Source organism: Chiloscyllium plagiosum, unplaced genomic scaffold (genome assembly GCF_037043375.1).
Source record: "Chiloscyllium plagiosum isolate Xiang-an unplaced genomic scaffold, Cpla_swu_hap1 HiC_scaffold_8, whole genome shotgun sequence".
Taxonomy (NCBI): domain Eukaryota; kingdom Metazoa; phylum Chordata; class Chondrichthyes; order Orectolobiformes; family Hemiscylliidae; genus Chiloscyllium; species Chiloscyllium plagiosum.
The window spans coordinates 83,406,592-83,422,996 of record NW_028270146.1 but is presented as its reverse complement, the minus strand read 5'-3'; the positions used below and the strand labels follow the sequence as shown (position 1 = coordinate 83,422,996).

The 16,405-nt window shown below is 44.1% G+C and overlaps 1 protein-coding gene across 5 annotated transcripts in view; it reads left to right on the top strand.

Annotated features, from left to right (window-relative positions):
* The window catches only part of strn3 (striatin, calmodulin binding protein 3), a 196,807-nt gene that overhangs the window by 62,933 nt on the left and 117,469 nt on the right, over positions 1-16,405 (top strand). For all 5 annotated transcript variants that reach the window (XM_043698050.2, XM_043698049.2, XM_087990043.1 and 2 more), the window contains exons 3-5: positions 7,321-7,394; positions 8,785-8,866; positions 10,761-10,937. In XM_043698050.2, the coding sequence (XP_043553985.1) occupies positions 7,321-7,394; positions 8,785-8,866; positions 10,761-10,937 (333 nt within the window). The remainder of the gene's footprint in view (positions 1-7,320; positions 7,395-8,784; positions 8,867-10,760; positions 10,938-16,405) is intronic.

Here is a 16,405-nt window from a genome sequence, read left to right as displayed (position 1 = left end):
GTTATAACTACTACCCTGTTACTCTCACCCCTATCCAGAATCATGTTTACTATCCCTTCCTCTACATCTCTTGAACTATTCGGAGGCCTGTAGAAAACTCCTAACCTCTCCTTTCCTATTTCTAACCTCAGCCCATACTACCTCAGTAGACGAGTCCTCAATTGTCCTTTCTGCCACTGTAACACTGTCCTTGACTAACAATGCCATACCTCTCCCTCTTTTACCATCTTCTGTATTCTTACTGAAACATGTAACTCCCAGAACCTGCAACAACCATTTTTGTCCCTGCTGTATCCATGTTTCTGAAATGGCCACAACATCAGAGTCTCAGGTACCAACCCATGCTGCAAATTCACCCACTTTATTCTGGATGCTCCTGGCGTTGAAGTAGACACACTTCAAACAACTTTCCTGCTTGTCGGTGCACTCTTGTGACCTTGAAACCTTATTTCGGGCCTCACTACTCTCAACCTTCTGAACACTGGAACTACAGTTTAGGTTCCCACCCCCCCCTGCTGAATTAGTTTAAACCCTCCTAAAGAGCATTAGCAAATTTTCTTCCCCCAGGATATTGGTGCACCTCAGATTCAGGTGTAGACCATCTTGTTTGTAGAGGTCCTACCTACCCCAGAATGAGCCCCAATTATCCAGGTATCCAAAACTCTCCCTCCTGCACCATCCCTGTAACCATGTGTTCAACTCCTCTCTCAACCTATTCCTCACCTCTTTCTAGCATGTGGCACAGGTTAAAAAAAAAACAGAGATAATAACTCTGTTTGTTCTAGCTCTAAGCTTCCACCCTAGCTCCCTGAATTCTGCCTTAAATCCCCATCCCTTTTCCGATCTATGTCATTAATGCTTATGTGGACCATGACTTGGGGCTGTTACCCTTCCCCCTCAAGGATCCCAAAAACATGATCTGAGACATCATGAACCCTGGCACCTGGAGACAACACACCCAACCGTGAGGCTCTCTTGTTCCCACAGAACCTCCTAACTGTCCTGCTAACTATGGAGTCCCCAGCGACTAATGCTCTGCTCCTCTCCCCCTTCCCTTCTGGGCAACAGGGACAGACTCTGCCAGAGATATGTACCCCATGGCTTACCTCTGGTAAGTCGTCCCCCGCAATGGCATCCAAACTGTATAGTTGTTATTGAGGGGAATGGCCACAAGGGATCCCTGCACTGTCTGCCAGTTCCCTTTCCGTTCCCTGCTCTAACCCATTTGCCTTTTTCTTGTACCTGAGGTGTGGTTACCTGTCTGTAACTCCTCTGTATAACCCATTTCTCCTCCTGAAAGATCTGAAGTTCATCCAGCTCCAGTTCCGAAACGTGGTTTTTGAGGTGTTGGAGTTTGGTGCACTTCCTGCAGATGAAGTCAGCAGGAACACTAGTGGTGACCCTCACCTCCCACATTCTGTAGGAGGAACATTCAACTGCCCATTCCCACAATTCTAAATTCCCAAAGAGACTATTGAAAAATTTTTAAAAATCGAGGTACCTTTCCAATCTGGCGCACAATTTTTTTTTTCTGGTTAGAGGAGGAGGATGGGTAGGAGACACTACCTAAGTAGTGTTTCGGGTAATGCAACCACCCAAATATTACTTCACTTACTCAGCAGTCCCATGTCTGCTCCTACTCGGCGTGTGCTCTGCCTATCACAAGGTAATTTTTTTAAAGCATTTCCTGCTGCTAAACAAAAATGGATGGCCCTGACGCTCAAGATAATTTTTTAAACATAGTGAGGCTGAAAACTATAGGTCAGGGTAATCTAATTTGTCACAGGGAGCATGCTTAAATTTGTTGTTAAGGACATTATAGCAAGGCACTTCGACAATCTCATCAACCTATCACATTTCCAACGCCCCTCCTCCAAGTCCCTCCTCCCTACCTTTTATCTTCTCCTGCTGAACACTCTCTGCTCATTCCTGAAGAAGGGCCTGTGCCCGAAACGTCGAATCTCCTGTTCCCTGGATGCTGCCTGACCTGCTGTGCTGTTCCAGCAATAAAGTTTCAACTTCGACGATCTCACCACAATCAGGCCGAGTCAACGTAGTTTTTTTGAAATAGAAACTATGTTTGACTAAAGAGTTATTTGAGAAAGTAATGAGCAATTTGGATAAAGGTAAACCTGTAGATTTAGTATACTTGGATTTCCAAAATAAGAGTCCTATTCGAGGTTACTACACAAAATAAGAACTCATTATGTATGATGTAACATACAAGTTTGGATAGAGAATTGGATTACTGGGTCATTTTCAGGTTGACAAATTGTAACAAATGAAGTTTCATGGGATCGAATGTTGGAACCTCAAATATTGACCTTCTCTATTAAGGAGTTTGATGAATTAAACTGAATATATGGTTGCTGAGGACATTGTTATGAAGAAATGTGATGAATGGTTATGTGAATCCGAATATACATGTCCTTTGTTTAAAAGTTCAGGCACTTGCTAACAAAAAGGAACTGGATTCAACACCTATACTGCTGCATCTTCAAAGATCAGGGAGCTTAGATGGTGTTGTACAATCTGGAGAACTTCCAAAGGGGTGTCATGTGCCCTGGTTTGTGAATGAGGTCATACTTTTGTATATTTAAACTCTGCAAAAGAAAATTTGAGTTTTGTCTGAAGATCAACGGCCCTTGTTCCTACTATGTTTCTTTTCAACTTCTCTCAGCAAAGTGTGAGAGCTGAGAATCTACTGAATGTCATCTTTTCAGGAACTTTGCCTGAGTGAAAAGAGGATTTTCTTGGAATTCTGAAGTAAATGGAATTCAGCCAGTTAGAACTGTCCCAGGAAGATGTACAGTGTCAACAGCCTGTGTGTGCAAAATAACTTCAGTTTTTTTCATGAGTTTAATGATTATTTGCTCCAAAGTATTTTAAATTTAACACTTTAAGAGTTTTTGTTTTATTCTTTCTCTTTAAATATGTATGTTAGCTTTTTAAAAGCTATGTATATTTGCAGAATACAAACTGTTTCTCAATGATTTTGTGCCATTGTTTGAATAAATTTTGGTAATAGCCAAGTTATTTGTTAATGAAGGAAACTTGGCTGACCAAGTCCTAATCCTGAACCTGACACAGTTTGAGAAATATAGAATTGGTCATATCACCAACTGGCTACATTTAAACTTTGTTGTGTTGTGTCCCTTGGGAGGAGTGAAGCACTTTGGATTTATAGAAGTGTTCAGTCAGTAAGTTGTCAAGAAGACCCAAGAAGTCTGCAAAGGAATTTTTGTTAGTGAGCATACGAAAATTTGGAAGGTGGGGTATACTATCCACTTTGGCAAGCAAAATAGAAAAGCTGTTCATTCTGTTTAAGTGGAGAGAGATTGGAGAACTCTGCTGTATTTTTGAGAGGACTTGACAGGTTGGATGTTGAGAATATTATCCCTTATGGGAAAGACTAGAATTAGGGAGATTAGCTTAAAAATAAGAAGCTTCATTCAAGAGAATGAGATTAACCTTTTTTTCAAAGGGTTGCTGATCTGTGCAACTGTGATCCCCAAAGAGCAGTGGCATTGGCAGCATTAAGTATTTTTAAGATCAAGCTGGATATATTATTGATCATGTAATTACTTTTTTGTCTCTTGTATAAATTAGCAGTTGTGGAGAGTGACTTAATTGATAGGCAATTGTAACATTTAATCTGCCAAATATTTGAGGTTGAAATCATCTGATTCTGTCTAGAAATAAGGTTGGGCCCCAACAGGAATGTTTTAATAGGTCTATCAAATCAATTCCAGGGTCAGCGAGCCTCAGTTAGTGTTCGTTGGGAGTAGGGGGGAGAGGTTCTGTGCATTTGGCATTCCTAGAAGATCCTAGAGCCATTTGGTGATTTCCTCGTGTGATGCTGGGTAATTGGCCTCAGGAAGCTTTGGGCACAGCTCAGTTGTGCGGAACAGAAGTTGTCTGGTCGAGATTCAGCAGCAGGCATAGAAAAAAAAAACTAAAGCAGTGGCTGTCTGCAAGTGAAACTGATCTTCAGGGCAAGGATGAGCCTACGGTTAGTAACATGTTGCTTAGACTACCTGAGAGCTGAGATACAGTCTGTAGTGAAGAGATTGAGCAACTAGGAGGTGAACAGTCGTTGAGGTGATCTGAGTCGGAGTGTTTTTTTTAGGGAAATCAGAGGCCAGTTTTCCAAAAGAAAAGGGCTGAAATCCCTTAAGAGGGAGATAGTTTTGAAATATTTTGTGACTTGCTGACATTTGGTGAGTTGTTGAGAAGTTTGGGATCTGTCTTGGTTGTAACCACCATTTAATGTGCCGTTTATGGTGTATTTGACTAGAATTTGCATGTTACTTTATGCTTGCTTTAAGGCAAACGTTGGAGGTCAAGACAAATATGCAGTTATTTGTTTGCTTTGCTGACCAGTGTCTGAACTTTATTCCTGTTATAAAATCATGCAGCTTTTGCTGTTATTCCTAGTAAGTAGCTGAGGTATCAATTTTGTCATCTTTAAGTGATAGGTTATTAGTGTCTCATCAGAGCACAAGTAAATATAGAGGTATGGTCTAGCATCATAACAATTGACAAGGGGCTCAAAAGACTGTATGATTGATTGTTGCAGACAGAAGTTATATTTCCTTTCACAACCTAATCAGGATGTTTTCTATGTAAGAGCTGTGTGTTTTCGTGTCTCCTTGGAGTGTTTGTGTGTGTCGCAACCTTTCTTGAGTTTCAAAACAAAAGCTACTCTCACTCATTCACTTTGGAAATAGTGCATTGTCACCTCATGCTATCTCACGTACATACACAACAGTTAGTTACAGGTAGTGTACTCCTAAAAATTATGTTTAATGCTTTTGGTCCATGTTACCTGCCTCCTATGAGGCAGTCCTGATTTCTTGAATGAAACTGTGCTTTAAAGTTGAAGTGAGCGATTCTCAGCAAGCTTAAAGATTTACTGTGGTAAGATGTCTTAGATGTTGGTTCTCAAGTGAACTTGAAGGTAGAACAGGGTGAGAGAATCCTTCTCTGTGTTGGGACCTTCTATTTTGTGTGCTGCTTTTACAGTATGGGTTATTGATGACTGACTTTGCAGGACCTATTGTGGATTGATGGAACTTCAACACAGGGCTAACATAAAAGCAGTTGAAAAAATTCTATCGTGCTTAATCCACAGTATGGAACTTATTTGACTGTATGTGAAAGCATATTTTTACATGAGTATAATGCCTTTCCTCATTCGACAATGCCTCGAATACAGCTTCTGTTGTAATATAGGAATATTTTAAAAATCAAGTTATGCAGCACAAGAGCCCACAAACGGCAAAACAAATGACCAGATACATTGATGGTTTTGCTTGTGGAATCAACTTTGGTCAAGACACAAGGCAAACTTCCTATTCTTCTTGATCATCCATTCATGAGGACAGATGGAGCCCTACATATTACATCTTATTCAAAAGATGGCACTTTCTCATAGTTCTGTGCTGAGATAGTTTTTTAAAAAATATGACTTTTCAGGCTTGCAATCATTTCTATTGTTGACATTCTTCCATTTGTTGAAAAACTTGGACTTGCAAATTGATCTTCTCAGTCTACCTTAAAGTTTCACAGACGTGGGTAAATGATGATGTCTCTGTCTGTTGAGTGCAGCATTTTATGCAGTTTTGAGATTTCTCCATCTGACGCATTGCAATAATTTAAAAAAATATATAAATGCTATTAAAATGAAAATACATAGGTCCACCTGGTAGCCATGGGAGATAAGTTCCAGGGCCTAGTGCGGAAGGCAGAAGCCACGGATAGGAGCGAATCCATTCATTCCAATGGGAAATGTACCTTCCTGGCAGCCTCCTGGTCTCTGGTTCCCTAATTGAAACCATGGAAAACGATTACGGGGGTCGTCCGGTGGTGAAATAAACATTATCTAACTGAATGCTGGTTATTGGACTAATTTTCTTTGATTCTCAAATTTTCTCCTCTTCTAAATATTGAATCCATTTAGAATGCAGTTGATGGCCAACAATTTTCAAATTGTCAGGTTATGCACTTTGGTGCCAAGAATAGAGGCGCATACTATTTTCTAAATGGGAAAAATATGAAGTACAAAGGTACTTGGGGTCCTGGTTTCGGATTCTCAAGGTTAACTGGAGGTTTATTTGGGAAGGCAAATGCAGTGTTTACGTTCATTTAGAGAGGGCGAAAGTACAAGAGCAGGGGTATGCTGCTGAGGCAGTTTAAGGCTCTGGTCAAACCGCATTTGGAACATTGTGAACAGTTTTGTGCCCCACATCTAAGGAAAAATATGCTATGTTGGAGGAGGGGCAGAGGAGGTTTACAAAAGCAATCTTGGCAATTAGGGCTTGTCATCGAGGAGCGATTGAGTCTGTGCTCAGTTCAGTTTAGAAGGATCTTATTTGAAAGTTATAGCATACTATGTGATCTAGATAGTGAACATGGAGAAAATGCTCCCACGAGTAGGAGAGACCAGGACCCAAGGTCACAGCCTCATTAACGAGATTACCTTTTAGAACGGAGATGAGGAATTTCTTCAGTCTGTGTGTGGTGAATCTATGGAACTCATTGTCATAGAAGGCTATGGAGGCCAAGTCACTGAATGTATTTAAGACAAAGCTAGATAAGTTCTTGATTAGTAACGGGATCAAGAGTTATGGGGAGAAAGCAAGAGAATGGGGTTGAGAAACATGGTCAAATAGTGGAGCAGTCTCAATGAATTCAATGGCTTAATTCTGCTCTGTATATTACGGTCTTAACAATTAAGCTTGATAGTCCACTGAAAATCACAACACCAGGTTATAGTCCAACAGCGCTGCTCCTTCATCAGGTGGTTGGCCTGATGCGCTCCAAAGGCTAGTGCTTCCAAATAAACCTTTTTGGACTATAACCTGATGTGTGATTTTTAACTTCATATACCCCAGTCCAATACCGGCATCTCCAAATCACCACTGGAGTTGACAGTGTAATCTCAGCTGAAGTCCATATGTCACACTTCAAGCACCCAGGAGTGGGAGCCTGAGCCTAAACCTCCTACCAACTTTTGCCAATTTAAACATTCCATCTGCTGCACTGATGTTTTCATGGAAGGAAATCTGTCATTCATATCTAATCTAATAAATGTGAGATATCAGACTGAAAGCCATGGAGTAAAATTTGAAGTATCCCCTGAAGTTGCCACTTAGTTGTATTCAAGCAAATCACCACTGTCTTCTGGAGGTTTATTATGGATGGGCAATATCACATCAGTGTGAAGTAAAGATCAATCATTACATTAATATTAACGTAGTCAATGAGATTGAGTTTTTAATAGCTACATGTTCGTTAATGTTTCTTATTTATTTTTAGGGCAAAATATCATAAATTAAAATATGGCACAGAGTTGAATCAAGGTGACTTAAAGATGCCAACATTTGAATCAGGTAATAAATGGAGACTCAATATTTTAATGAAGTGTATGTATTAATTTTTCCAAGATATCTTATTTCTGACTGTCTTTGACAACATAATTTGAAGCTAGTTTGAATATTTTCATGTTGTATGCCATTTCCTATTTGCGAAGTGCCATATAATGTTATTTTGGATCTCTTTATCCTGAGAAAGGTAGCATAAGTTGTTTTCAAGTTCAAACCATTCGAGAGGCAATTGGAGCGACATAGAGCCAGATTTTGTTCTATGAACATTATAAGCAATATTAATGCATAAATAAGCCCATATTTTGTGGCAAGGAAGAGAAACCTCATTAATTTCGAATTGTCTGATTTCTGGTCGACTTGCACGACTGTTGTTAGGTTCACAAAAATGGTATCTTGCATTTTGATCTCTCCTTGTGTTTTCAAGTTTGTGTCTGTACATGTCTATTAAATGCTCAAAAACTGTTGATAGGTAAACCGTATAATTTTAATCACATGACTTTTCATGACTATCTATCATCCAGTCTTGCCCCCAAAAAAAGTTGAATCTCACTATTTCACGTTCTGAATTGTTTTAGGAGATTTAAATATGATAACTTTAACACCTTTTTAAAAAAAAACTTTTCTCCATGTTAATTCTGTCATTCTACGCCCCCCCACCAGATTTGACATTGAGAAAAGAGCAGCTAAATGCTGAAATAATTCCACCGAGGCTGGTATCCCTTCACCTAATCACCCTTTATTTACAAATGGAAAGACCTTGACATTGATACATTCAGGTCTGAGTGTCAGGATGTCTGAAACTCTTGTATTTATCTGTCAGTCAGGGCTCCCTGATTGGGTCAGATTAACAGTCCCAGTCAGGGAATTCATTCAGTGAGGTCCATCTGGCTGAGCTTATTACAATCACTACTTCCCTCCCTGTCTGGACATAAGCTATTTCTTGTAGCTCCTCCTGGAATGTCACCTGATACTGAGAGGATCTTTGGGCACTTGATGCTTTCTACACATGTTAGGAACAGAATACTTCCTCAATAAGGATTAGTTGGTATTTGTTCACTTTTCTGACTTTTACAATAATGAGCATCAGTTAGGTGGTTGCACTGTTTGGAATGTTGGAAGGAAATTTTTAGTTTGTGATTGCATTTACATTCTTGTGAATGACAGGGTTTGCGGTGTGGTTTGGTGATGAAGTGATGCTCCTGGTTGAAACTCTCACCAACTTAAAGGGCCAGCAGATAGAGGGCCAAATCTTCATGAATTCTTAGGCTAACAGTGTAAGCTTAAGAAAAGCTGTGCAGAACCACAGATTTTGCAGTTGTTTTTTTTTGTTGCCTGCCATCTTTCTTGTTGGGATCTTGATATTCTAATCTTTTATTAATATATGTTTGTTTTCCAGAAGAAACCAAAGACACAGAGGTGCCATCTGTACCTCAGAACAGCCAGTTGACTTGGAAGCAAGGCAGGCAGTTGCTCAGGCAGTGAGTACTATGATTATTATTTGCTTCTGTTACAGCATCTGACTTAAATAAATTTGCAAAACGTATAAAATATACAAGGGAACCTTGATTATCTGCACGTGATGGGCGGGCATTATTTAGTTCGGATTACCGCTTTAATTGATTAAATGCCTTTCCTCTGGTGCTTGGAGTTTTTAAAGTCTGCTCCTGTTCAGGAGTCTGCAGCAGTTTACAGCAGTCAACCCTGCCCACACCCCCCAACACTGCCCCAAAACCCCGTCCAACACCGCACCCTCTCCAGGGCAGCTGGACTGCACATCACCAACAAGACTGTCCACCCGCACGCCCCCCCCCCCCCCCCCCCCCCCAACCCTGTACAAAACTGCCCCTGCCACCAACCCAGCCGCCCAACCCTATCTAACACCTCCCCACTCCCAAACACCGTCCAACACCGCACCAATGCTCCTCAACACTGCCCTCCGCTCCCAAACACTGGCCAACACCGCCCACCCCCCCTCAACCCCGTCCTATACTGCCCCCAACCCCATTCAACACCGCCCCCAAATCCCATTCAATGCCACCCCTGTCCATCCGGCCTCCCAACCCTGTCCAAAACCGCCCTTGACCCCAACCTTATCCAACTCTGCCCACCACCCGCCCCCCCAACCCCATCCAATACCACCCCCTGCCCTGCCACCAAACCCATCCAATTCCACCCCACCGCCCCCAAACCCTGTCCACTCCCGCCCCCTCTCCAGGGCAGCTGGACTGCACATCAACAAGACTGTCCACCTGCCCTGCCCCTCCCCCACCAACCCTGTCCAAAACCGCCCCTGCCCCCAACCCCATCCAACCCTGTCCCCAACTCCGCTGCCCAACCCTGTCCAACACGCCCCCTGCTCCCAAATCCTGTCCAACACCACACCACTGCTCCCCAACCCTGCCCAACACTGGCCCCCGTTCCCAAACCCCATCCAACACCACCCACCGCCCTCCTCCCAAACCCCTCCAATTCTGCCCCCCCCCCCCCCCCGCCCCCAAACTCCATCCACTCCCGCCCCCTCTCCAGGGCCGCTGGACTGCACATTGACAACAAGACTGCTGCTGCAGCTGCCTTTATGGGGTAAGTCTCCAAATAGCGCGCACACGCAGCCACGCACAATTTTTACTGCAACCTTTTGAGAGGTTCCACGTTTGCCCTGTACAGGACAATGTTGGAGAGATTATCTGGGGAAGCAAGTTTTAGGGTACACTTTTGTGTAGAACTCCAGGTAAAATGTGGGGAGAGAGAGGGCAGGAGGTCAGTCATTTAGTGACAGTGCCTATTTAATCACTGTAAACAAAAGACGTGATCACTGTTGGAAACGTTTCAGTCGAGACCTCCCGATCTCCTTCGGATAATCTGAATTTCGGATAGTTGGTATTCGGATAATTGAGGTTTCCCTGTATTAAGTATTACACTTCAATTTTCAAAGAAATTGCTTTATTTACCAACGGATCAATGAAGTGCTTTTTGGTTTATATTATACTTTTATTATCTGTTACTGTTTTACCACAGTTTATTATCAATAACAGTATTGATTTCCTGTGGGAAATATGAAATCTTCTCTTAAACCAGAATTATTGCAATTTCATAACAAGTTGTCAATTGTACTTGGACTGGTTTTGCTAAATATTGATAACATCTGCATCAAAACTTGTTAGACTCTGAATTGCAAATATCAGATAACACTCTATCCCTTGTCCAAGAATACTGCAAACATACCTTAGTTTTTTTGTCATATTCTTTGAAAAATGGCTAAATATTGCAGAAAATGGAAAATGCATTGACATGAAATCTAAAAATAGAATGTGGTTAACCAAGTGCATTAGTTAGAGTCAAAAACTCCGATATTTCTATTTTCAAATTTCACAGGTATTTACAAGAAGTTGGTTACACAGACACCATTCTAGATGTACGATCACAGAGAGTACGATCATTACTGGGCCTTTCTGGGCCTGAGCAGAATGGATCAGTGGAAACAAAAAATTTGGAACAGATTCTTAATGGGGGAGACTCACCAACTAAACAAAAGGGGCAAGAAGTTAAAAGGTGAGGCACTAAATTATGATTTTCTTATCCCTCGAATTTGTGTGCCACTTGAATGAGTAACCCTGATGATGGATGTTTCCCTCGATGGATTTTGGGATGGAAGCAAAATGCTTCCCTTGGCAGAGGGAGAATATATTTGCATCAAATTTGGAGTATTTGAATTTGATCTCGCATTTTGCAATTTAGCCTATGTACGGTTGGTGATTTTTGAGTCAATGTACTGTATATATTTCCCAGGTAAAAACAATGACTGCAGATGCTGGAAACCAGATCTGGATCAGTGGTGCTGGAAGAGCACAGCAATTCAGGCAGCATCCGAGGACAGGCAAAATCGACGTTTCGGGCAAAAGCCCTTCATCAGGAATAAAGGCAGAGAGCCTGAAGCATGGAGAGATAAGCTAGAGGAGGGTGGGGGTGGGAGAGAGTGGCATAGAGTACAATAGGTCAGTGGGGAAGGAGATGAAGGTGATAGGTCAGGGAGGAGAGGGTGGAGTGGATAGGTGGAAAAGGAGCTGGGCAGGTCGGACAAGTCCGGACAGGTCAGGGGATCGAGTTTCTGGAGGTTAGAAGCTAGGATGAGGTGGGGGAAGGGGAAATGAGGAAACTGTTAAAATCCACATTGATGCCCTGGGGTTGAAGTGTTCCGAGGCGGAAGATGAGGCGTTCTTCCTCCAGGCGTCTGGTGGTGAGGGAGCGGCGGTGGAGGAGGCCCAGCACCTCCATATCCTCGGCAGAGTGGGAGGGGGAGTTGAAATGTTGAGCCACTGGGCGATGTGGTTGATTGGTGCGGGTGTCTCGGAGATGTTCCCTAAAGCGCTCTGCTAGGAGGCGTCCAGTCTCCCCAATGTAGAGGAGACCGCATCGGGAGCAACGGATACAATAGATGATATTAGTGGATGTGCAAGTAAAACTTTGATGGATGTGGAAAGCTCCTTTGGGGCCTTGGATGGAGGTGAGGGAGGAGGTGTGGGCGCAGGTTTTACAGTTCCTGCGGTGGCAGGGGAAAGTGCCAGGATGGGAGGGTGGGTCGTAGGGGGGCGTGGACCTGACCAGGTAGTCACGGAGGGAACGGTCTTTGCGGAAGGCGGAGAGGGGTGGGGAGGGAAATATATCCCTGGTGGTGGGGTCTGTTTGGAGGTGCTGGACACCCCGCGCTGGCCTATTACCTGCCCTCGACCTCTTCATTTCCAACTGCCGCCGGGACATTAACCGCCTCAACCTGTCGACCCCCCTCCCCCACTCCAACCTCTCACCCTCACAACGCGCAGCCCTCCAATCCCTCTGCTCCAATCCTGACCTCACCATCAAGCCAGCGGACAAAGGGGGCGCAGTGGTAGTCTGGCGCACTGACCTCTACATCGCTGAAGCCAAACGCCAACTCGAGGACACCTCTTCCTACCGCCCCCTTGACCATGACCCCACCCCCCATCACCAAACCATCATCTCCCAGACCATACAGAACCTCATCACCTCAGGAGATCTCCCACCCACAGCTTCCAACCTCATAGTCCGGGAACCCCGCACTGCCCGGTTCTACCTCCTTCCCAAGATCCACAAGCCTGACCACCCTGGCCGACCCATTGTCTCAGCATGCTCCTGCCCCACTGAACTCATCTCTACCTACCTCGACACTGTCCTATCCCCCCTAGTCCAGGAACTCCCCACATACATTCGAGACACCACCCACGCCCTCCACCTCCTCCAAGACTTCCGTTTCCCCGGCCCCCAACACCTCATCTTCACCATGGATATCCAATCCCTCTACACCTCCATCCGCCATGACCAGGGCCTCCAAGCCCTCCGTTTTTTCCTCTCCAGACGTTCCCAACAGTACCCCTCCACCGACACTCTCATTCGTTTGGCCGAACTGGTCCTCACCCTTAACAATTTCTCCTTTGAATCCTCCCACTTCCTCCAGACCAAAGGGGTAGCCATGGGCACACGTATGGGCCCCAGCTATGCCTGTCTCTTTGTTGGCTACGTAGAGCAGTTGATCTTCCGTAATTACACCGGCACCACTCCCCACCTCTTCCTCCGCTACATTGATGACTGCATTGGCGCCACCTCGTGCTCCCGCGAGGAGGTTGAGCAATTCATCAACTTCACCAACACATTCCACCCTGACCTTAAATTTACCTGGACCATCTCTGACACCTCCCTCCCCTTCCTGGACCTCTCCATCTCCATCAGTGACGACCGACTTGACACTGACATCTTCTACAAACCCACCGACTCCCACAGCTACCTGGATTACACCTCTTCCCACCCTACCTCTTGCAAAAATGCCATCCCGTATTCCCAATTCCTCCGCCTCCGCCGTATCTGCTCCCAGGAGGAGCGGTTCCACCATAGAACACACCAGATGGCCTCCTTCTTTAGAGACCGCAATTTCCCTTCCCACGTGGTTAAAGATGCCCTCCAACGCATCTCATCCACATCCCGCACCTCCGCCCTCAGACCCAACCCCTCCAACCGCAACAAGGACAGAACGCCCCTGGTGCTCACCTTCCACCCTACCAACCTTCGCATAAACCAAATCATCCGCCGACATTTCCGCCACCTCCAAACAGACCCCACCACCAGGGATATATTTCCCTCCCCACCCCTCTCCGCCTTCCGCAAAGACCGTTCCCTCCGTGACTACCTGGTCAGGTCCACGCCCCCCTACGACCCACCCTCCCATCCTGGCACTTTCCCCTGCCACCGCAGGAACTGTAAAACCTGCGCCCACACCTCCTCCCTCACCTCCATCCAAGGCCCCAAAGGAGCTTTCCACATCCATCAAAGTTTTACTTGCACATCCACTAATATCATCTATTGTATCCGTTGCTCCCGATGCGGTCTCCTCTACATTGGGGAGACTGGACGCCTCCTAGCAGAGCGCTTTAGGGAACATCTCCGAGACACCCGCACCAATCAACCACATCGCCCAGTGGCTCAACATTTCAACTCCCCCTCCCACTCTGCCGAGGATATGGAGGTGCTGGGCCTCCTCCACCGCCGCTCCCTCACCACCAGACGCCTGGAGGAAGAACGCCTCATCTTCCGCCTCGGAACACTTCAACCCCAGGGCATCAATGTGGATTTTAACAGTTTCCTCATTTCCCCTTCCCCCACCTCATCCTAGCTTCTAACCTCCAGAAACTCGATCCCCTGACCTGTCCGGACTTGTCCGACCTGCCCAGCTCCTTTTCCACCTATCCACTCCACCCTCTCCTCCCTGACCTATCACCTTCATCTCCTTCCCCACTGACCTATTGTACTCTATGCCACTCTCTCCCACCCCCACCCTCCTCTAGCTTATCTCTCCATGCTTCAGGCTCTCTGCCTTTATTCCTGATGAAGGGCTTTTGCCCGAAACGTCGATTTTGCCTGTCCTCGGATGCTGCCTGAATTGCTGTGCTCTTCCAGCACCACTGATCCAGATGTATATATTTCCCCTTGACTGCACATTAATATGTGTAACTAAATCTCTGGAAAGTGAGAATTATTAAGAATTTACTTATTAAGAATTAAATTGAAAATGGTGCTATATTTGTGGAATTAATTTACCAAATAATCAGTTTATCATTAAAGCAAATTTCCAAATATACCCCGCTTTCTAGTGGTACCAAGTTTTAGAATGTCAGCATCATGACATTGTGTGAAGACTATTGGAGGAGGTACAGCTTAGGGTTGGGCAGTAGTTATACCCATATTTTGTAAGTTAATTAAAAATGTAAAATATTTCAGTGCTGTTAATTTCTAATCTGAGGAATGTCGAGTAATTGTTCCATCATCTTCCTCTGCTGTATAATGGGGAAAGGTGGGTTATACATAAACTATTTCTAGCACTTGGTAGCCTGCCATGTATCTCTGTAGTAAAGACCGAAGATCAACGGAACGAGACAAAACTAGTTTGCATTTATATGGCAACTTTAACCCACGCAGACGCAGAGAGAATGTGCAAACTTCCCAGAGACAGTCGTCCAAGGCTAGAATCGAACCTGGGACCTGTGAGGCAGCAGTACTAACCATTGGAGTATTGTGCAGTTCTGGCAGAAAGGAGTAACACCTCGTGCCACTTCACAAGCTCCAAACAGATGCGATGATATTTGAGCTAAAAACACTTATCAAAGCGAGGAGGGTGAATTTACAAAGTGCAAATTATTAATATACAAAATAGGAGCAGAAGTGGGCTGCTCAGCACTTGATTCTGCTCCATCAATCAGTTAATTATCTGATTGTGTTTTGAATTCAAATTTGCTTTTATCCTGATAATCTTGGATTCCTTTGCTCAACAAGAATCTGTCAACATCTGCCTTGAAAATATTAAATGACTCATCTTCATCACCTTCTGAGGCAGAGTTCCACAAACTTTTGAAAGAAAAACAATTCTTATCTCTGTCCGAAGGATGGCCCCTAATTCTAAGTGTCACTAGTTCTATACTCCAGACAAGAGGAAACGTTCTTTCATTCTCCACCTTGTCAAGACCATTCAGAATCCTGTGTGCCTCAATCAAGTTAGCATCATTCTTGTAAACTCCAGTGGAAATGAAGGAGAAAGTGAAGACTGCAGATGCTGGAGATCAGAGCTGAAAAATGTGTTGCTGGAAAAGCGCAGCAGGTCAGGCAGCTGGAAAAGCGCAGCAGGAGAATCGACGTTTCAACTTTCCTGAAGAAGGGCTTATGTCCGAAACGTCGATTCTTCTGCTGCGCTTTTCCAGCAACATATTTTTCAGCTCCAGTGGAAATGAGCCCAGCTTTTCCAACCTTTCCTCGTCAGACAACCCACTCCTTCCAGGTATCGCTTTACTCAATCTTGTTTGAATCACCCACAATGTCCTTCCTTAAATAAGGAGACCAAAACTGTGCAAAGTATTTGAGATGTCGCCTTGTCAATGCCCTGTTTAACTAAGCTTAACCTCCTTCCTTTTATAATAAAAGAAAGAACTATGGACACTGAAAATCTGAAACAAAAACAGAAATTGTTAGAGGAACTGAGCGGATCTGAACATCTTTGGAGAGAAAGAGTTAATGTTTTAAGGCCAGTTGCCTTTTTATGTTCATTTTCTCTTCTAATAGAGGCTATCAATTCATTAACCTTGCTGAACCTGCATTCGGGTCATTCTGTTTTAACGTGACAATTGTGTTCTCCTGCAACGTCACGCTGTAGAAAATTGTACTATGGAATACAGGTTTAGAAAATTGCACTTTACCTGATTAGTAGAAAGCTTATGTTAGCCAAATAAAGTCCACAATTCACCAATTATGTTATAGCCAATTCGTGCTGATGAAACACATGGTTATGGCAGAACGATGTGTACTAACTTTCTGAGCCGTGCTCTTATCCTCTGCACTTTGGAATTCCATAGTCGTTCTCAATTTAAGTGATCTACTCTTGTTCATTTTGGAAGGAAGAATAACACTAGCACATTTTTCTGCATTATACTCCAAACGTTTGTCCATTTGCTGGACTCATCTCTATT